At 36.4% G+C, this 23,652-nt stretch overlaps 2 protein-coding genes across 7 annotated transcripts in view; one reads left to right on the forward strand and one right to left on the reverse strand.

Moving 5' to 3' along the window:
• LOC109539842 (5'-AMP-activated protein kinase subunit gamma-2) overlaps window positions 1-23,652 on the forward strand; it is a 45,019-nt gene that overhangs the window by 10,876 nt on the left and 10,491 nt on the right. For all 6 annotated transcript variants that reach the window (XM_019907880.2, XM_019907879.2, XM_019907878.2 and 3 more), the window contains 2 exons: window positions 2,447-2,465; window positions 22,720-22,862. In XM_019907880.2, coding sequence (XP_019763439.1) covers window positions 2,447-2,465; window positions 22,720-22,862 — 162 coding nt within the window. The remainder of the gene's footprint in view (window positions 1-2,446; window positions 2,466-22,719; window positions 22,863-23,652) is intronic.
• The window catches only part of LOC109539823 (myosin-VIIa), a 30,492-nt gene continuing 29,421 nt past the window's right edge, over window positions 22,582-23,652 (reverse strand). The window contains exon 31 of the mRNA XM_048664868.1: window positions 22,582-22,869. The gene's annotated coding sequence lies outside the window, so the exon portion shown is untranslated. The remainder of the gene's footprint in view (window positions 22,870-23,652) is intronic.

Here is a 23,652-nt window from a genome sequence, read left to right on the forward strand (position 1 = left end):
AAAGCTAGAAAATTTAATTTTGGAAATCACTAATTGAACAGATGTGGCATGTGATTCGCGATCCCGTTGATCTTGAATCTGAAGGTCAAGTAAACCTGCGACATTATCTCTAAAAGAAAGCATTGGAAAATAGTAATTGACCTCAGAGTTCACTAGAGTTTTTGCCATCGAGTTTCCAAAGAAATCCGGTTTGCAAGTTTTTCGCGGCAAATGGAATAACTCGCTATAACACTAATTTAAGCGCAAATGGCAAACAAACTTGATTACCTTTCGACTTTCAACATTTTTATGACTTAGATTTAATCCCGTTTTTTCCTATTTACTTGTTTTTATAATTGATGATAAACTGTTTGAATAACAATCTAGACTCAGTGGAATTTTCACTTCTTGCTTCTCCTGTTGAGCTCACGTTGTCAAAGCTCGTAATCTCCAAACAATCATAAATTTTCAAAAATCAACAGATTCCAAGGTTATCGTAGGCGTTTTATGTAAATGTTGTGAATTATTGGAAGTCATTGTTCAATTCGAGCTGATAATGCCGGATTTGTTTAAACCCATGCTCATATGAACAGCGTGTTCGATTAGGAGAACTAACTGATCAATTTCACACCTTTTCATTACTCAATTATCAGCTGTAAATTGTAGAATTTTTCGATTATTAGTTATCAGCAATTTCCAATTCCTCTTATCAAAGAATCCGAATGATGTTATAATAAGTGATGAAAAATTGTAAAATTTTCGGACAATGTAACTGGCCTCAAAAATATTTAAATTTTTGAGGCCAATTGGTTTTATCAGCAACTATCTCTGTTGAGTAAGAGTATAATAACTCTGACAAGCCAATTGGCTGTAAAATGCCATAATGTGGAACCCAATTAATTATATTTCACCACATGATTAGAAATTGCCTTACTGAAAGCAACAATCAACTCAGACTAAATCCCAATTTTATTTACAAGATGTGTCTCCATATCAGGACGATTTCGCAGAAAAATACTGGCAATTAACGCGAAAACATGTTTCTATGCAGAGTTTTCCAGGACATCGATCAATTGCGGCTTACCATGTAAAATGTGCTGTGTTATTTATCATTTTGCGAAATGATAAATGTAAAAATATTCAGTGAGTGATTTGAATTACATCAAAAATGCGACCGAAAACTTTCCTTTTATTATCGAGCTGATTAATAAATGCTATATGAGCGTGCAAAATAATAATAGTAGGTAGTTTGTGTTGGTGCCAATTTTTATCAAATAATTGGCGGCATAAAATGGGCTTCCCGTGTCACTTTAATTGATTAATCAGTCGAAAATGCTGCTTTTATAGGTGATTGCATAAGTGGAAATATTTAGGAAGCAATGCCCAGATTTTTTGCAAGTTGTATGCGTTTATGTCGACAATCGAAGAAAATTTCTGCTCAATGCGCGCAATAACATATATTTTTTTAAATACTTAAATCAGACCTAAATTGAGAATTACCTGAAAAGAGCTGATACATTTTGATTTTTATGCCAATCGCGCTTGTATTTACCAGTCATCTATGTAGTCGCAGTAATGATAAAGTTAGGTTTTCCTATTAAGAATATTTAGACTGAATTTTGGAATAAATTGGTCTTGAATCCACAATTATCGCCGCATGGTAATGTATTGACGATTTTATTAGAATCATTGATGGCTTCGCTGTTATTACCAAAGTGCGACAGTCGAAGCCTGTACTTCACACTAAAACAAATTAAAAAACCACCAACTATGTGCTGGCGTGAAATTTTTGCAGATTTTCTGCTGTGAGTTTAAGTGTCTCAATGTAATCTTCCAACCGTAAAAGGCACTAGAAACAAAGTGACGCTCAAGTGAATGTGAAAGCGCAAAATGTCCGGTTATTTTCGATGGATGAAAAGCAAAAACAGTTATGACATCCCGTTCCAGAAACCGCGCAGTCATTCCTTGGATCCCAGAAGTCTGGAGGCTTCTGGGATCAGGAACTTTTCGAGCTCACGATCCGACAGTACGGAGAACTTGCGGGGCGATTTGGTATGTATTATTGGTGCGTTTATGCGGACGGAATCAGACCAAGTGCCCGCTTTTTCTCAATAGTTTTTATATAAGGCGAAGGTATTAACGTTTTTACTGTGTTAATTAATTAGTCTCGTAATCGCGTTTTTGCATTCAACGCGAAAGTAAAGTGCATCGGGTGTACTTCGTTTCATCGTTTTTGAACAATATGTATGTCAAGTGCAATTAACGTTTAGCTGGTATTTTCCAGTTGAGTTTTTATAAATTTGCCCCACAATCTCACTACGAAATAATGTCTATGACAAATACCAATATTATGGGCGTGTATGAGTTTCCTGGAAATTGTATTCAAATATTTTGTATACTTAAAATTTCCATTCGGTTTGACCTTTTTTCGATTTATTATTAATATTATATTTTTTCTTTTTTTCAGAGAGCCAGTCATCATCTTGGTAAGTTTTTTCTCCACGTCAATTCCCCGATAACTACTGTAAAACGTTGTTTGGTTGCCTACCTTCGGTTTGCAATTGTTGCGCCTCACAGCGACAATTTTCGAAGCTCCTTTTGCTAAGGGCCGGTAGTTTTGCTCGCCACAAAATCTTTTGTAGATGGCGCACAGTGTTTTTATCGCGCATATTTTAACATTGCAACGACCTCTCGTTGGTGCAGTGGGTAAATTTTGTTATGGCCCGAGTTGCATAAAGGGTGGTTTTCAGCATTTGAGTCCTAACCGTTGCATGATTATGGATATAGTCTGTCCCAAACTTTTAAGCAGTGACGCAATAAAAATTGATGTTATTGTACATTGTTTCAATTCACGGAAGTATGGAATAATTTAAAAATTGTTGATTTTATTTATTGGTGAGTGTTGGCAGTTTCTGTTAATTTTTCCTTAGTTTACCGATATATTTTTGCGACGATAGTGATTTATTTGCCCAATTAATTGTTTACATTCTGCAAGTTTAACCTCGCTTTTGCATCTTCTGCTAATTTAAATGCCATGTTGTCGACAGTTCTAGTTAAAACTAATTTGAAATTTCTACACTTACATTAGGAAAAACTAATGGCGAATGTGTAATTTATAAACAATCGAAAATAAAGTGATTTGGATAAAGCTGAAAATAAAGATATGAAAGAAAATCTTGCGAACGAACCCCGGACATGAGTAAATTCCAAAATGGTGTTCAAATCATGACGTCACTGTCAAAAAGCTTGAAGCAGACTATACATTCAAGGCGATGTGGCAACGTTTGCTATGGATTATTGCAAAATTATTCTGAGGGGGCTCGACCGATACGTCATCAACCATTATATAAGTCAACTAGTAGTAACAATATTTAGTTTGTTGTCGGCCTTGATTTTATGAAAATGTTTATCGGGTTTTTTCGCATTCCAAAGATATGTTGCGTGTAGCCAGGTTAACAGTATCTATTGTTGGACGTATCGGGCCTAAGTTATCCACATTATCCACCCCAGTGTCGAATACTTTTAGTTACCGAATATTTACCGAAGATTAGTAGTCAATCTTAGCCAACCTACTTGGGAACCTTAGTAAAATTGGAAGCCGTTGAAAACGTTTGTTTACCACCTTGCTACTATTTAAGCCCAGTATTCTATAATGACAAATATGAATTTTTTTCCCATATTTTCCCAAAATTCCATCATTGATTATGTTTCCATCAACTGATGCATCAGGTCACATTTACATTTTGCATTATTAATATTCATAATGTTCTCCTCGAATTGTTGGGGTCAAAATGCTACCCAGCGAAGCCTTGTTTACTAATGGTTTAGCATTTCCTGTTCCCTGTTTGTGAAAATCTAAGCATTACCCAAGACATAGCAAAGTGAACGCAATTTCGACTTTGCCCTAAAAACGCTGCCCTTTTCGATTACTTCGAAATCAAATCATGTATTGGAAAAGGGATGGAAATTTTCCATTAGTACGGCAAATCTTAAAAGAATGCGAAAAGGCCTCCAATGGCTTAATCCAATAATGTAGAATCGGTCCTTTTGTAAGGTCGACATCAAATGAATCGGTAATTCATGCTTTAACGGCCAAGTGAATTTATCTTTTACGTGGGTGTAAATTTGAATATTCCTTGATCATAAATGCTTGCGAGGATTTTTTCATTCTTTCGTGGGCGACTATAAATGGCCCATGAAAATCATCCTTTTTCTTGTTTGGGTAATATGTACTTCAAAGTGTAGGCAGCCTGGTAGGTTTCTTCATGCTAGCTACCTCTTTTATTTAAAAAACGACGGCAATAACTGTTCAAAAAAATAACAATTCTTTTATGTCGTTATCTGGTTGGTTTAGGACCGCAAGGCACGTTTGCTAATTAGCTAATGCACCGCTGGAATAGCTTTTTTCCAGAAAATTACTGCACGTGCCGGCTGCACATTCGGCCAAACAATCCAGGCAACCGTTTATTTTCATTTGGCGATCCTGGCATTTTAAGTATAGACAACTGACCCATTTTCACTTTGTGAATACTTTTGCCGACTGGAAAAGATGCCATGTTTATCTCACTTAGATTCTTGGCATCTTGATAAATTGTGTGGGTTGTCTCTACAATATTATCAGACTAGATCCATAAATTGACTGAATTACTACGCAACTTGGAAGCGATTAACGTTGTTAGTTGTAAGGTATATGACTTGAGTTGCTGCCCACCATAAAAATAGTTGTAAATTATTTGTAATTATCGGTTTTATATCGTAAACCGTGCAAAGATCAATTGGTGTAGGCTTTAAGAGAACGACGATAATTTAAAACTCGCAGGAGTAATAAAATAATCAAACTAAGCCGATAGGCACAAAATAAGTCGCCGCACGTGGGTATTCAATTAAATTGAATAATTTAATTTTATCGGAATCCGTTTTGCCTCATTTTGCAGATTAAACGTAAACATGTTTATATCATCTTTCGAGTAAGTAAATTGTGACTATTTTCAGTTTTTTGTTAAATCAATCGTCAGCTTTATATTGATACTGCATTTGGTGGCAATCAGGTCACTTTAAATGAACCTATAAAAGCTTTTTATTCAATTCTCCTGTGACGACCTGGCCCAGAAGTTGCCATCAAAGCTAGAATTGATTTGATTAATAATCCATTACAGTTTTATTGGATTATCTGGAAGTAAACCAGTTTTGTTCGTTTGTTTGCAAGGTCTTTTGTTTATTATTAAACAAATCGCTTTTAGATTGTTAGAATTTTTGCTTCCCAATGAACGAAGGTGGAGTTAATTCCAGTTGAGTCATTTTATTTAGGAACTGTTATTCCGGAAAGTTTCCGTGGATTGGCAGGTATTAAAACTTTATCCACCAGTCCTCGTAGATTACTTGCAGCATCTTCAGCACCAGGTTCTACTGTGATTGGCCTCAGTCTCCGGTTTCCATAGTAACGGCGGCCATTGCACTAATTACAAGCGTTTTAAATGTCAATTTCCATCTCCGTTAAATCGTCCGAAAAAAATGTCTTCTGTTTTGCCTCGTTTGCAGATCAATTTCACCATGAGTTACCCACAAAGGTTAACGAATATTTCAGAAACACGACTTTAATTGAAAAATGTTCAAATCCTCTCCTTTTTTTATGAAAGTACGTTTGAAGGTCTTTTTTATTATATGATATGCATGCACTTAGATAAGCGGTTTGCACCCGCATGGTACGAGTTCACGGGCAAATTTCCAATTTGTTGCAAATAAATGAACCGCTAGTACGGCGATAAATGCGCCAATTGGTTCTGTTAAGTTGGTAATGTATACGTTTAGTGAAATCATTGACAAGCTAATTTATTCCGCTCGTACATTTTTAATTGAAACCAATCATGCTGTTTGCATTTATTTACGCAACAGACCTCGTAGCGGTCCGCGGAATAATGGCGTCGCCTTCGATTGGGCTCGTTGGCCCAAACCTGTTGTTTCCCTGGAAACGCCACGTTATGATGTTGTTTACGAGGGGGCGCCGAAGCGTTCGTCATTTAATACATGGAAAATGTAAGGCTCATGTTTTTCATTATATTTAAGACCGGAAACGGCTACAAATGGTTCTTTGTTCGTCAAATCTAATCAACCCGCTCGGCCGGAGAAGTTCGGAAATGAGGTCTCTATTTTAAATCGTTCGTTTTGAGAGTAGTGTGCGGAATAAAGGGGAATTTAGCGCGTTCAGCCGAGTCCCAGATAGTGACACGTGCATGTAACAATTTACCCAATTTTGAATTACACGTCCCAATTCGTGACCGTTGTTATAATTGTCACGTGTATAGTCTATATTGCCAATATTACATTCTAGCCGATTATGGGATTTCGTATGAATTGTCGTTGTTTTTGCATCAATTGCGTGATCTGACGGAAGTTTAGGAGTCATCAAAGTGTTTTTGCACATTTGCATGCTGGGATTTTAAAACTGGCTGAAGCTGATCGACGTTGAAAGATTCTAGGTTGAGCACAAAAAAGTGCATTTAGTTAATGCTATCTTGAACTTTCTATTAATTTATTTGCTGTCACATCGAAAATTATTTGCTGTCACATCGCCTCTCTCCTCAGCAGACTCCACAATTCAAACCTCAACTCAATGGTGGAAACTTCCAGACGCTCCCTTAAAATCAGCTCGTTCGTTTGGCTCCCGATGCATGCTAAATACATCGCTGGTTCGATGCAAATTTTGGGCCTATTTAGTGCTAAATAATCGCGTTGACCTTGGTATATGCATTTAAAGTATGCATTCAACAGCCAACTGCGTCTCTTGTTCTTTATTGTGCATTCATTTTCAAGGCCAGCTAGTTATGTCCCACTGACCCTTCCTCACCGGAAAAGAGAATCTGCCCCCTATTTATGTGCGCGGGCATATTTGGGGAGCGCTGTTGCCTTATCAGACCAGGTGGAAAAGCGCTTGATGTCCCCCTTTTGGAGCAATGGGGTGGCACCAGAAGAGTCTTTGTTTATTGATGCTTTTGTTGGGCTCCTTTGATTGTCGTTGGTGTTGCTTGGAATGGTTCGTCTAACTTGCAACAAACTCGTCAACTACAGCGCCCGAAACTTTTTCAACTACATGGAAGTTTGAGCAAAGTTTTCTTATTACCTGTCCGACATGTACGTACTGATCTAGTTTGCTAACAGAAATTCAATTTGTCCTGCCTGGCGAATTATCAACTCTTTGATTAGTTTCAAACTTGTAAGCCGACAAAGTGTTCCAATTATTTTCTTTTGGATATTTACGCCGACAAGCCAGTCTACACATCTATAATAAATATGTTTAATTTTGGTATAACAATTATTCGCGCCTCCCTCGTAGTTTGAGCGACAATATTTCAGTAACACTCCTTATGCTAATTGGACTAAATATCTGGTTTCCACAGCAACGACGCCTCCTGTGGTAATTACGAGGGAGAACCAAATGAAAATCAACCAGTACACACTTTTATTACTGTTATTCGGCAAGTATTTTTTTTGTCGGCCGCAAACAGGTCTTTGTTCTCAGTTAGATTGATGATGTGTAAGCATGGCATCGTTGCAAAGGCCTAGCCTGGAAGTTTACCAAAAAGGCCGAAGAACAGCCAGAATTATTTTGATCTGAGACCTGTAAGGGTGGCGAGGTCTTGCGCGCAATGCGGTATAATTGTTCGGTCACGAGAGTGCATGTAAACATGTTTGCTATCCCGTCTCCGATAAAATGTTTCGAGTGTCGCATTTATCAGTTTTGTGATTATTTATCGCCATTTTATTGAAATCGTTTAATAATTGATAGACCCCGAAAAAAAAACGTAAGAAGCACTAAACTAGTGAGAGTGCCGTTTGGCTGCGTTTACATCGGCAGCCGGATTTCGAAACTGTAACCTTGATTTTTTTAATCTATTTGCTTGCTTATTGAATATTTCATTAACTGTAGACGAATTCCTGAAAAGCATTTTCCTCAAAGCTTCAATCTAGGTTGGCGTACGTGACTGCGAGCTGGTTGCAAATCGCTTATATGTTATATTGTTCGCTTATACAATTATATTGGCTTGATATTTTCCCATTAACTTTGAAGATTTTGCCCTTTCAACATTGATAGCTTCTGGAGGTTAATTGCACATGAACAGCAACAGCGTTTGCGTTTAACAGAATTTTTATCAGATTATCCAGGTTTTAATATACATAGAAGCACTCGCTTCAGTTTTCAATGGGCAAAAGTACAGTAATTAACTCATTATGCACAATTATGATGATTAAAATGTGTATGTTTACAACGTATTTGTCCTCACATCAAATCTAGTTTCAAATTTCCCGCAATTGAAAAAAATTAAGTGTCAATGGAGGTGTTATTGTTTTCCTAATCGCGATACTTCAAAGACTGATTTGTTTGTTTATTCCCTTACAAGTGGCTTTCAAGACCTGAATTCGTATTTCAAGACGTCCAACGAAGATTTTTGAAATGCCCTAAAATGCAGAATAATGTTTCATAAAAGTCTTCGTCGTTCATTTGCATCGGTTTTTGAGAATTGAAAGCGATTGGAGAGAAATGAGTATCGATTCATTCACAAAATCATCGTGTTCTATCAGAGGACCATGAAATATTTTGTCATTAAACAGATTTTTGGTATGGCGTCGTCCCTCTTCAGCCTTTATTCCGGCTTCCCTTCGCCCTTCAAGGCAGGTAAAGATATCACATTTTTCCTTTTGTTGCTGCTCCAATTAATGGCAGCTGCCGATGTTTTTTCTCTTTTTTCCCTTGTTCATAGTTTTTTACCCCAAGCGCTTCCAATATCAAAGGTGTACTTTAAAACAGCGAAGCACTTCAGTTGTTCTCATTAGCAAGTGCATATTTCCATCGACCTTACCCCTGTGTACCTCTTGACCTGGACCTAAAGCGCCTCGTGTCAGGATTTACAAATAGGTTGAAAGTACAGTCAACTAGGAGTCAAGTGTTTCGAAAAAGAAAACAAAGTGGCGTCTTCACACCAAGAGGAATATAAGAAATGTGCCACTTTGTTTTGATTTGAATTAAAATTCGATCTGGTACCGATGATGTAAACAAAGTCAAATGCCTTTCATAGATTCCGATTTCAGCCACATCGTTGATTCTACAGTTACATTTCAGCTTCAAAGTTGACTGACATCGGTAGAACCGCGATCATAAACCCGCAGACATCAATGGTGGTTATTGGCCAATTGGAATTTCAATTAAATTCGTAATTTTCGAAGGTTCTCGCATACGAAAACACTCGGTATATGGGCCGGCTCGGCAACAGTGCTCGGTGGATCCGAATGAGTAACTCGGCGGATCGAGTTGTGTTTTGGTTTTGATATGCGGCAGATGTAGAAACTGGGAGCCACGTGGATTCTGATAGTCTACTAGTGCCGAGTCTGGAGTGTCGTCGATCTTTCTTTGCCAGAATTCGTTTCAAAGTTTCCGCAGCGAGCGTGTGGTTCGGGTTTCCAAAGCGAGTTTTAATCAGTACGAAAAGTGTTTCCCAGAAGGTTTTGTTTTGAATTCTCTGATGAAAGAATTAACAGTATTTTGCTGCAATATGAAAGTCTAACTGTGGAGGATTGTGACCGTGACTTTTTCAAGGTAGCTACACTTGATTTTCTTGTAAACCGCTCGAAACCTTTTGCTGGTGGCATCCAGACACTTGGGATTTGAGATGAATTTATCTCCGGTTCATTTTGGAATGGTATTTTAGGTGTCGCTAGTTTGAGCTAAACCTAGCAGGAGAAAAACCAAAATTAAAATGTTTGTAAAAATCATTTTTTTATGTTTTTCCTATTTTTAGCTGGTCGGATCCAGAGCATTAAATTATGAAAAATCTAATGAAAATCTGCACCATTTTCCCATCGAAGCGAAAAGCAGTTTTAGCTCCTGATTTGCATCAGTTGAGTTCACGAAAAAAACCTCTTGTTAGTTCAAAAAACTAATCCCAGTTTGATTGAGTTTTTAGGCAGGCTGATTGATCAGAAATTATAGTTTGCCTGGACTAAGTAGTATTATTCAATGCAAAAAGCACAAATTCAATGCTGTTGTTGCCACTTTGAAACAACAAAACTTAGTCATGATTTGTTAATATTAATTAGTAACTTTGCTGCAATTAAGGCCAATTTCTAAACGCTTGTGTAAATCATTTATTGACTAGTCAACAAGCGCCTCTTGACATATATTTTTTATTGTCATATCGACTTAGGTGCGAGCCCCCACCTAAGGAGATAACGAAAATTGACGAGTCATATGCGTTAATTCAGTAAATTCAATCCATTTTATGCGTATGTGAATGGTCACAATATCAAAGAACCAGGAACACTTTCCGGTATTTAACCAAATTAGCCAATAATAGCATTCCGTTTTGCTGTTTAAAGCAAATCGTAATTTCTCTTATTGGTTGCAATAAATTGACCTTTTACTAGATAATTAGGCCTTTTAACACCGAAGTTCAAGCGTAAGCATTCAGTTAAACAACACTGAATAATTTCTTATATTTATCATTATTTATATCGGGATTAATTCTAGATTAGATCACATGTGGTGAAATGGTTTGACAGTCGATTAATCTGAGGGATTTCTATTTTGAGATAAATTTGAGGTGTTGCTCGTCGCTTAACGTCGATCACATTGAAGTATCTCGGCTAAAATCTTTTGTTTTTGTATAGTTGTGAAAATGGATCGGGGTCTTAAGCTGAAAACTTTCAAATAGGACTTAAATGCGCGATGAGAAGCGCTTGAGCTAAATGGTGTAACTTCAACAGTTAAAACGAAAATGTTTTCTTGAAACGGAAAGTAGTTTTCCTTTTACCTATTTAGTCTGCCCGTCTTCTATATCGAACAGCTCTATTCGAGACTCTTTAAATTGGTGCCTGTTTTATAGTTCTCCCATTTTGCCTCTTCATCTTCCTGCTCCGCTAGTAATTGAAAAAGTAGCTCTCTGAAGAGTATCTACAGTTATATTTTGTATTAGCTTCTTTCATGTAAATATTGCCAAAAATACTAGTCGATAGGTGTTAAGTCTGGCGACTTCGGAGGCCAGAGAACGGAACCTCCTCCTTCAAAACAAAGTTAGAAAATTTGTTATTTAAATAGATTCCTTACATTTATTCGAAAATATGTAGGGACGCTATGCCATCATGCTGAAACCACATGTTAAATTCTGCTCTGAAGTGGAACGTTCCTCATTAATTCTGGAAGCTCGTCTTGTAAAAACATTAGATAATGCTCGGGTGTTGAACGGAAAAATACGAAAGGTCCAATGAGAATATTTCACCATATCATGTTCACCGGAAGACGGTGTTGAAAGTGCGCTTTCGTGGTTTCAAAAGGGTTTTCAAGTGCCGGTGAATGTGAATTTCTGACCATCTAGAAAAGTGTAAACGTGCCGGATTGTAAAATTGAGTTAATAATTGCTGCTTTTATCAATGCAGTTTCGACGCTTTTGAGCTACGGCAATCGAGCCGCCCCAAAAATTCGGCCAAACTTTTTTCCTTCAACAAATATCAATCGCCATTATTTCCATAAACCAAAGGCCACTTTCCATGCAATTCTTGTCGATTTTATTTCAGTTGTTTGGGCGTCAGCCAACATTCACCAAAACGCTGGTACTGTTATTTAAAATTGTTATCACTGTTTTCTTTAGTATTCATAATCACAAATGCCAATAACTCAAATCAAGTACATCTGGCGGTTATAAAAGATTCGCTTCCGGTGTTGTTTGCTTTGTTCAACGAGCGCAGATACTCAACGATTCCAGCTCTCTATTTTCTCGGTCACATAGTGTCAGTCTTTTGAGCGCAATCGATATTTCGTGTCGTGTAAAATAAAACATTTACTACGCTTTTGGAATTGTTTTAATGGAGTTATTATGCCATGATCAAGCTGTTTTAGAAATCCGGCATTTGCTATCATAAGTGTAGTTGTATTTATCCATTAAGCCTTGCTGACGGTTGGTTTTTGCTGATCTTTGGAATGTTAAAGTAACACGTGAAAATGTGTCGTAATTGTGAAATAATTGAGCAATAACGGCTTCCGTTTTGCAGGTGTTGTTGTGCAAATGACCAGCTCAACAAAATTCGATTCGATGTTTCAATGGTTTGCCTGTCAAGTTGCCTAGAAGTTTTTCAAAGTTTCTTGTATGTAAAGATTGATTTTTCACGTCCTTGGTACTCGATAAGTTCCTATTAACGAATCATGAAGAGTTGCACGGAAGTTTGTTGAAAAGCTCTCAGTAATGATGGATGCGGGCATTTATGAGGTTTCTAAGCATTATGCAAAAGTTCGGATCTTTGAGGGGATTTTTCTAAGGATTTTTATCCGTCTGTTGCGATTTTACAGAACATGATGCATATTTTTTGTTTGAACTGTTCAGATTTTCGGTCTCTACTCAAGCGATTTATTACAAAAGTGGAAAAACTCCAACATGTTTCGAGCGTATAAGCTAACATAAGCTATCAGGAACAGATGGGAGTTTTTCGAAATCTATTCCTGATGAGTAGTTTATACTGTCGAAACATGTTGGATTTTCAACCAACTTTGCTAAACTTCAATTCAAAAACTTTATTGTGGAATCAGGTGGACTTCAACTTGAATTGGCATTAAAACTTTAAACTGCATGTAAAATATAGTAATGTTCCATGTGGCCTCCATGTGAAATGAATCGATTTGTGTTAAGAAATGCATCTGCAGTCTGCAACATGCATAATTAAAAATAACTTTTTATTTTAGAAATTCCCCTCGGTGTTCGTACGGTTTCAAGGTTTATGGTGCAAGAATTGAAGGCTCAAATTCAAGGTTTTTGTGAATTTTAAAATTGCAATTTTAAAATTATTCAAAATTATATACAAGGCTATTTTTGCAAGGTTTCAATGCAACAAAATACAACTATTACAAGGTTTTTTTAAAGTTACCCGTTTCTCTAGTGTGGAGCGCAGTTAATTTGAATCCATGTAGTTTGGGTTTTTCACAGGGTTTTTCTAATAATTCTGGCCGTAAAAATAATTTGAAAATTTATTTCAATGAGAAAAGTGGTTATAATGAATTTTGAAGCTAAACAAAAATTTTGTCCCCAATTATTTTTTTTGTTTCGTATACTATATTGTTTTATCTGAATCTGAACGTCTTCTATGTAGAACCACAGCCTCGCATGTACCGCCTCTACATGCGCTAAATCTTGTACTTCTATTGAGAAAGTGGAATTCAATTTAAGAAATGCATTTTTCAGAAAATCGCGATGGAAGAATCCCGGAAGTGGAAAAGTATTTAATTAAAATTCTCCACCCAAAGAGCGTTTTATAGGAATTTTTCATATGGAGAAAAGTTTGTTGAATCGAACATTAAATTCCCCAGATAAATAACGTGTTACAATTTATAGTAAATAGATTGTCTAAAATAGAATCAGTGTGAAAATTACATTACATAACGTACATCTAGCAAGTTAATCTACTTCAGATAAAAATTGCTTGCTTCACCAGTCCATCGGCCAAGCTTGTTGCGTAATGAGATAAACAATAAAACAATATAGAAATCGTCTATGCAATTAAAATATCCTCTAAACAAACCGAACCTGCTTGCTTTTGCAATTAATGTTGTTATTAGAAGCATGCACTGACCTAAACCACACAATTATTTATTCAGTAAATTGTGCCGTTAGTTTTATTATCGGTTCAAATCAGTTTTCAATAAATTAGATGAGAGGGTACATTTTCCATAAACAAAATTGTTTTGTTACTGGTTTTTTTCCAAATCAACTTGCTTAGTCATTAAATGGTGCAAAAACTAAATCGTGTTTTGTGCTAAAAGTAATCTACATTCCGCTGGTCGGTTTTAGGAACCTTGAAAGTAGCAAACCGGTCAACTTCAGTTCATGCTTAAGACTTTCGGATGAATTCCATTACACCTTTTTTCGCGCTTTGTCTTTGTTGAAAATTCGAAAATTATACACGGTTTATTTGCGGCTTTCGACTAATCCCAAGCTGAAAATACCGTAAGGGGTTTCTAAGTTTTAAAAGTTGATCTTTACAAATTGCTTAGATTCGCCGAGAATTTAATGGCGTTTCACCATTATTTTTAATAATTTGCGCCACTTTCCGATAAGTTTCGTTTTTAGAAAAAAATCAGCCGTCACTATATCAAAAGTAAGTTACAATTGCAATTGCCAACAATTAAAAGTTGTTGTTTTTTGCGCAGGTTAATTATGCTAATTGGAAGTTCGATAATATCTACTAATTTATATTCGTAGTATGAATGCATTTTCCTGTGGCATTGTCGATCAGTGTTTCAATTTGTTAATAAAAAGCAACCTTTTTGGGTATGAAAAAGTCACAAATTGGTGCAAATTAACTATCCATTAAACGCAATGAGCGTGTAACATTTTTCGGTTTTTCTAAAAATTGCTATTATGTTGTAAAATTTTAATTGGAAAGTTTTGTAAAGAGAGGAATTTGAAAAAAGCTTGAAAAGTGGCAACCATGAGCGTTACCCGACTATCTATTCAATATCCCACTTGCAATAAATAAATAACATGCCATACATAAATTTAACTCTGACAAACACAGTATATAGTTTTGACATATAATTTACGATTTTTCTGTAGTTTAAATACGGAACCACAATTTATCATCCACGTCATCGCTATTTAGAAATTGCGTGGATAACAGCGGGACGATCAATTTGTATAATTAGGAATTCTAGAGAAATCCTGAAAAAGATCGGTTACTAAGTGCTGTTTCTACCAAAAGCCCCTGATGGCTGAATGTTCCAACTTTCCAACTTCTCACATCTTCCGAGTCACTTAGACTGAAATTACCCATTAATGGAGAAAATTGCGGCTTATATCGTCGGCTGAAAATCGAGTAAACTTCGCTTTACTTGTTCTGTTCAAACAGGGTCTTTCCTAAAATGGAAATTGCTTGTAGAGAAAACAATTTGAAACAGTATTACTAGGAAAGCGATTGAAAGCTCCAAAACATGTCTGCTGATTTAGTAATCTGAAATGTTCGATTTGGCAAATCTTAATTTGCCCCCCTTGCGTAATATTCTAGGCGTTCTCTGGAAGGAAAAAACGGGCACTTGGCAGCTAAGTATCCAGATTAAAGTTGGATATTGGCAAAGTTGTAGAACAACGGAGTCCATTTAGAGTAAGTTGCAATCCATGTAGCTGGTTCCAAGGGCTCCAGCAGCTGAAAGGCAACATTTTGGGAAATGGATTGAAGCGTGGAACAGATGTTTACTGAATTAGAAAATTATTATTTGCTCGTGTTTCCTCGTGTTTGAATACTTGCCGCTTAAGAAAATTGTTTTGATAAGCAGTGATTGTGGAGCGTAGTATTTATTCTCGTGGGCGGAGGAGGCGCCAATGGTTGAAAACTTTGAAAGTTTATGGTCGGGAACGAGGGATGAACTCCTTGATAAACATTCTCAGATTTCCTAATAGAGAAATTATCGGTTTAGCGCACCAATTCCCTGGAAGAAACGTGATGTTTGTCAAGACTTTTTCGCCTTGATATGGACACTGTTTAGTTGCTTGGGTTGCAACATTCATCTAGCAAATATAAAGGAAAAATTGTCCAGATCGTTAAAGCATTACGAAAAACGGTTGACAATATTATAATAACTCACTTAATTTCATACTCAATTCCTTAGAAACCAAGTCAACGAAATAAGGTTGGCTGGAGTTTGAAATACCTTCCAAGGCAAATTGTATGTTTTTGTGTGTGTGTGTGTGGATTCGACAATGTTCACGGTTAATAATATTTAAATAAGGCTGTTTAAACAGCGTTTTTGAAATTGCTTAATTTTAAGCAATGTATATAGTCAAACAGGCGATAATGGTTTAACTAGCTCTAGATTATTTACCAACACCAGTAAATATACCGTGCTTATCAACAGTTTAGTATGCCATTTCGAGTTTTTTCAGCCAGCTTGGAATCGTACCCAGATAGGTATTTGAAAATGGCACATTTTAAATATATTTTTTTCAGTTTTCTTTCACAATTATTGTCATTTCCTTTGAGTTTGAGGGCGTTTATTGGCTTGGTTTAAGTGGTTAGAATAGGTCTCGCGGGCTTAATTTTGGTCTGTTTTGTCGCGGTTTATTTGCCATTATTGTTATCCCTTTATCGATCATGATTCCTTGACCATTTTTTGTTTACACGAGAAGGCGGAAAAGTCGCAAATAGTCTAAATAAAAATAGTCTAAAATCTGAAAGGATTTCTCTCTGTGGAGATTAAATTGGAAATTTCAATGTCATTTGACGTTTTTATTCAATTTTGAACATTTTCTTTCCGTAAGGGCCTGTAAAAAAATTTCATTTTTGCCCTGTAGCTCACACAATAATTTTTTTTTAACCAACCAAAGTCGATTTGTTATGTGGCTGTTCCGTATCTAACTGCCTGTCATGGAATGCTTCGAAAAAAAAATAAATTTTTGCGCCATAAATTTTACTTCCGATTTTTCCAGTTTTTTCATTTAATTTTTATTTCTCGAGGACGAAGCTTCAAATGTATATCCAATGATTTTGATTCAGATTTCCAGTCTTTGTAAGTTTGGAGTAACTGTGGTTTTCAAAAAACTGCAATTATTTGGAAAACGAAAAGAGCTGGAGATTAAATCACACACCTGGAGAGTGGATTTAATCACACCGATCAATAGATCGTTTCAAGCCCCATCAAAAGTTTGTATGCACTTTTTCTTGACAATCTATAATAAGCGAGCAATTAAGGATTTTCTAAGTTCACGGAAAATTTTTGGGATAAATTTGGTCTCATTTTGTGATTTGGATCAAATTTTTGAGCGATCATGAGAGGCCTTTCCTGCTCCAACGCAATATATTGCAGTAAAAAAATATTTCATTTTTTCGAAGAAAAGTCATCTTCAGGTTAGCACATGTCGATCATGTACAAAAGCACGTGCAGTGATTTTCGTTATAAGCTATAAAACACTGAAATACTCGATTTACATGAGCTCTTATGGGAGCGACACTTTTATTTGTCTTTTTCAATATCAAAAACTGCGCATAATGCCAAACTGGTGAGGTCTTTGTGTCTTCAAAACACTATATTGAAATGATAAAAACTGAATATTTTGTACACATTTTTTTCAAGAGTAGTCCGTTTTAGCATTGAGTTAAATGGGAGACAATGTAGGTTTTTCGAAAAGTTCACTCGTTTTTCATTAATGCATTAATTGAACCATGCCAAAAACTTTTCCAGAAAGTTTCAGGTCGATATCTTTATCGATAGCGATTTTCGAAATTTTGTTTACACAGCTTCTCATGGCAGAAAACAAATTTTTGATTTTGAAATTGAACTGAGCTATCTCAACGTGTCGTAGGTCAAGCAGGTCTAGGATAGCCTCATTATCTGGATGCGTTATGGTGTCAATATTTTCAAAATCTCTTCATCGTTGAATCGTCCAGATGACGTTTTATGCAAAAGTGCCGGCTGGATTGTTTACACCCGTTAATAGGAATTGTAGAGAATTCAGTTTGATAAGAGGCGTTTTATCGCGAAATAACAATCGGATTTGGCTGAAATTACCTAGACACATTCTGGGGCTGGTGTTAATGTAATTATATGTAAAATTTTACATAGTTAGTGCTTTCGATGTATTTCGAAAACCGAAAAGTTTCCTTCATTCTGGATGCGTTTGTCTACAGACCGTAAACTCTAAAAGCACAATTGAAAAGTTGAGGGTAAACAAGAGCGTCTAATATAAGCGCTCGATCCCGTTTTGGATTGGCCAAGTGAAAAGAAAACAATGTTTTAAAGTAATTTGCACGGCCGGGATATGAAATTTCCCCATTGAAATACCTAATTAAGATTCGAAAACTGTAAACACACCGAGTTGCTGCTTTTCATTACTTATCCGCTGTTTATTCACTGAAGATTTTGAAAGTTGCGGTAGAATGAATGGTAAGATCCCTCGAAAAGTATTCAGGTATTTGGTTCATTATTTCTTTAGTAAATTTGTACTTTTGTTGTTGTTTTAATTGCGCACGATTAAAAATCCAATAATAGTTATTTACGTAATCAGTAGGATATTACTAACGCACGAATGTGAAGATTATAAACACAACAAGAAAATAGACTTCATTATTGCTTACAGGAAAATTAACATTTTGATCAACTTATAAGATCGTGCGAAAGTAGATCCCATGGGTTTTATTACAGCAATTTTGCTTCCGCGAATAAAAAGTTCTTTTTGTCGATGTAAAATAATCAATAAGACATAAAATCAAAATCAATGTATAAACTAAATTTTCTTCCTGTTATTAAACGATTTTAACAGTCTAACCTACTCTTCGAATCATTTACATATACAATTGTTTTTGTGTAAACACTAACCTGAAAACCAATATCTGAATGCAAGCAAGTTTAATTGTTTCTACAACTTTGAAACGCGATTATTCGGAAACCTCTAAAAATATTAATTTAAAGTGTCCCCCTTACAAATAAAATTGTCGGGTCGTTCCGATTTTTCATATTTTCAGCTGCAAGAAAGATATTAAGGGTGGGATGTTTTTAAGTTGACACCCCTTGTAGATGTAGATGAAATGAAAAAATTAACAATTATTTGGGGGGTAACAGTTGTCACCTCTATAATAGACGGGATCAATATGCGTTAAATATGGGCTGAAGGGAGGCTATTGGTTAACATCTGCTATTTGAATGTGAAGATATTTTCGAAGATATTGCCATTGACTGAACGCAAATATAGCATGAAGAGAAACGTAAAATTAGAAAAGTTCACCAAACCACAATAAAATCATGAATTGAACTGTTCAGCACCAAAAACAATCTGGGTTTGCATTGCATAATACTACAGATGTGTGGCTCAAGACGCCTAGAAATGCCATTCCAATTCGAAAAACACCGGGGATTTTTGTGGGTTCTTAAATTTACGCTGCCATTGAATCTGCCCCAATAGGTGTGGCCATGAAAAGGGCGTCCGCTAGCGAACAATGCAGAGTTTCAGCAATCTGTTCCATTTGAATCAGCAGGCGGTTTCGCATCATCACGCTGACCAAATGACGCCGCCTCAGCACAATCGTCACTTGGCCTATCTGGCCACCAGCAACTATCACCAGCACATGAACAATTTCTCCCATTATCAGCCAACTCCCTCGCCCAGTATCAGCATCGAAAGTTGCCCGGAAACTCCGTCGGACGAGAGTAGCGAGAACCAAAGCTCGAAATCCGACTGTTCCTCCTCGCCGAAGGAGAACTTTTTCAAACGGCACACCGGCCATCATCATCATCATTCCATTCAGGAGCTGATCGGCCATTTTCGGAAGAAGGTGCACAATTGGAGGGCGGAGAATGGATACAGGAGGAGTTCGTGCAGTGAAAGTGCGAGCAATGAGGGCGATGAGTTTCGCGAGAGGAGCAAGTCGCTGGATTGCAATACAAAGAGGCCGTCGGTCACTCACGACTGCGAGAGTACTTATAGGATTTATAATACGATTTTGAAGGAAGGTAGGTTTGAGTGTGGGGGGATGAAATGAGAAAATGTTTTAATGCGCTCTGTATAGTACAGCGAACAACTAAAAAGTGCTGTACACGTGAAGGAAACGGCCTATTGAGTGCAACACGACACAACTTCTAATTGCGTGCATTGGAAAGAGAGGACGTTACGGGGGGCTGTATTTTTGTTCTTTTTTTAATGCCTTGGAGCTGGTGTTTGCCTTGTTCCACTCATATATATGTATTCATAGAGTGCGGTTCACACAAATTAAGGGCAATGTGGCCAGACATAATACAAGGGTCTGCAATAAATAAAAATCGGATTTTTGGTGTTCTTGGATGTTTAAGCGCCCTGTATATTCTACAGGGTGGTCCTCAACTAATGTGACAGCATTCACTGTTTAAATCCAAATATGTCTTAACCGAAAGTTATATTTTTCGAAGTATAAATGAAATTTTCGTTTTTTTCTAATAGATTCTTATCCAGTTTTACTACTACCAAAAAATATGTGAGCATTCTCATTGTGTAGCTTGTAGTTTCAAAAGGGCGCGAGCTGCACTAGTTTGGGGCCATTTAACACATCAGACATGTTTTGCGTTTTAAGGTATCCCTTGTTTATTGGCATTATATCATTCTCGGATATTTTTTAAACAAAAAATGTGCACTTGGTTCAAATCGATATTGCACCGTTTTCCAGATATTTTACAATTGAATCTAGTGATTGTTTAAACAAGGCGAAAGCTGAACTTTCGTATTCATGCGTTACATACCATTTTCGATAATCGTTATTCAATTCAGAGAGCAAATGAGCATATAGCATTGGATGATGATTTTTGTTATTGCAAGCGAAACGTCAAGGAAACACGTTTTGTCTGGATTGTACAGTGTTCAAAAGCAAATATTTCATTCATAAAGTTCGAGCCAAATATAGGAGCCAAACCGTCTGTAAACTATTTTTAATGGCTTCAAATCTGGAGCAAATACCCTTTGCCGACTAGAGGGTATTTTTAGAAAAGCTCTTTTCATCCCTGCTTATTTTTCACAAGTTCTAGTTGCGTAAACGGATGTGAAATGACAGCGTTTATTTGCTAGCTGCATTAAAACGGGGAAGGAAAAATGAGAAATTGCGCTTTTCGGTTTGTTGACTTGGCGATTTTTTTAAATGTTGGAGATACTGTTGGTTGAAAACCTTGCGTAGGATTCTTCACCTTTACTGGTTTACTAGTCATCGGAAGTTCACCGGTTTGGTGGCTTTTATATGTGGCGCTTGTTCGCCTTGAACTAGTTTTTTTAAATCTTACATTAGACTTTTTACCGGCGTTTTGTGGTATTTTTCATATTTCGTACAAGGTTATAGTCTTGTAGCAGGTGTCATTGAGGGTGCTTTAACCTGCTTCATACGTTCCATGCCATTAAACCTAGAAAATGTTGCTTGATAAGTTATGTAATTTGCCATGAATAACGTGGGTTTTTGTCAGTTTTTTTGTTATTTAAATTTCGGTTTCATGATTCATTGTTTTTACAATATTATCACAACTTTCCATCACGTGTCTGGACATCGGCTCGTCGGAGAATTTCATTGCCAATGATCTAAAGTTAAATCATCTATTTCTAGATCAGTGTCTCCAGACGATGTAATTAATTGATTATCACAATGCATTCTGGAAGCTTGTTTTTGATATTTTTTGCAGGCTGGCCTTGTTTCAACAGCAACAATAATGCGTTGTATCTATCTGAAGGAAAATCGCTCGCAATAGAGCCCCCCACACAAAAAAATATCACACAAACACTATTATTATACATTCGCGAGGTGTTTTGTTATTATCTCATTGAATATTTTGCGTTCACCTTGGAATGAAGAAGTTAATTTATTCGTCTTGTTATTCTTGTCAGACGGAGTCGCCCTTTACACAAACGACGGCTGAAATGAGAAAAAAACGTTCTCCCAAACATCCATTATAATCTAGACGCTGTTATTATTTGGAAAAAATATATCAGACGAAGCTCAAACAGCCAATGTTGTTTTTCCTGGCAGCGAGCGCTGTAAATACGAAAACTTTCGATTTATTCAATCGAAGTGAATGGAGTTGTAGCGAAAATAATTATCAAACATTTTCTTCCAGTTCCTTCATCGTCTTTGCTTAAAAAGACGCCTACATCTGTTTACTGTGAAATAAGGTTTTTGACCCGTTTTTACTGATGGCCTTTTAATTTTTTTGAGCGCTAAAACATTTTTACAGTACAATCAAAAGAAAGTTGCGTGTAAGTTGGGTCATTATCGACATTAAATTCCAAGTCAAGGTTGAACCAACATTCGTTATGTAACAAGCCTAAAATACTTTGCTAAAAAAAGTATTATTTGGTTTGCATTTCCGACAATTTGCATGCTACTCCCCGTGTTTAGAGTGGCTTTTGCCAGAAATAGCAGGAACAATTTCAAATGAAGAAAACCCTCAAAAAAGTTAAGTATTTGCGGGCATTGGTTGAAACTGGTGAATTTCCCTCTGGTGGTTACTGCGAAACGTTTGGAAGAATTTCTTTTCCCTGACGGCCTACAAACTCGACAAAATGAACAGTTTGAAAGGGACAAAAACCTTCATAAACCAAATACTTTCTGCCACTGAAAACGGTTTTAATTAAAAAACTAATCAAGAGCGCATTTTCACGCTTCTAAGCCGTTTTACGCGACTATAAGAGATAACTAATGCATATTCCGCCAAATGGGTCAACATGTATTTTGAATGAGCCTGGAAGCTCTTAATGTATGCTGTTTTATCAGAAAGGCATCCGGTTTAACCGCATTAAGCTAAAATCGAAAACATTTACTGTTCAGTTTCGATCTTTTTTTTTTTTAATGGAAAATCCATGATTATTCTGTGCATCCACATTAAAAAGTTCAACATGCCTAGCTGTCTTCTAGACTGGTAGAAATGCGATTATAAAAGTCGCCCACTCACAAATTTTGCAGCTTTTCCATTGAAATTTTATTGGGTTTGGTCAGTGCGGTTTTGTGCGTTTGTGAAAACTTCTATTGATTGTCATCTAAAATTAGATGGAAGCTCAAATTTAACTTTACGTCGGATTATACGGTCAATTTACATTTGCTAGTTTATGATGTTATTAAATTGGATACAACTGTAAATATATTAATGGATAATCCATTTATTTGATAGTTTATTAAATAAAAAACTAATTAACAAGTTTGAATTGTGGGATCCAAACAACGTTTTGTGGAATTTATTGGCCATATTTGTCAGTGCTAATTGAGCCATTTTTTCAGGAGCCCAAATTAAGCAGAAAGTGCTGGATGGAGACAGAAGACGTCAATCTTTAGGTGCCATTATTCCTACGAATATACACAGAGCTTCGGACGCCTTTGTGGATCCTCATCATGCGGCCATATTGTTTAGGGACTCTCGAGGGGTAAGTTCTGTAATATGACGAATTATACAGTGAGAAAGTGTGACTTGAAATGCGTGTAAAATTGAGGGTACAGATCTGTGAAAAAACGCATGAATCAATAGACGTTTTTCGATTTTAACTCATTCAGGGTGAAGCAGGAACTAGTTTAGTCACCAACTTTAGTTTAACGAATTGAAATTTTGTTGTAATTCTGCATTGGATCCTGAAAATGTTTCATTCGCCAGCATTTTCATCTGCACTCGTAGTTGCATTCATTCAATATAGAAGTAACTAAGGCTGATAATTTTAAAAATGTTTATGCATCATTTTATCCAAATTGCACAATTAATTTTCACGTGACTAGGTGGTTATCAGCTTACAATAGAAAAAAACAGATTAAAAACGACGAAATAAGCACTGGGCTTTTAAACGGATTGAACACCAATAGTCTAATCGATTCACGTACAAAAAACAGTCAAAAATCCGGTCGATAATGGTTAATGATAAGGAAATTCAACATTTTATTTGGTTTGCTGTTGTCTCCCTTTAATAAGTCGATTTTGTGGTTTATTTTTCGACACCAGACTCACGAGAGTTACGATTAAGGTCTGGTACCTGCATAAAAATTGTTGCTAAATTGGGAAGTAAATCCATATCCTTTAAATGAAAACGTTACATTCTGTATAATTGTGAATTAATCATCAGGAAAACCGCAACTAAAACAGAAATTGGCGTGTTTAGGCGTTTTTGTTTCAAATAAACTCCCGAATTTGAAACAATTTAAATGAAATGATTTCCTGACGGGCAGGAA

Source organism: Dendroctonus ponderosae, unplaced genomic scaffold (assembly GCF_020466585.1).
Source record: "Dendroctonus ponderosae isolate FM_Combo_2020 unplaced genomic scaffold, Dpon_F_20191213v2 Dpon_F_20191213_3, whole genome shotgun sequence".
NCBI classification, from domain to species: Eukaryota; Metazoa; Arthropoda; class Insecta; order Coleoptera; family Curculionidae; genus Dendroctonus; species Dendroctonus ponderosae.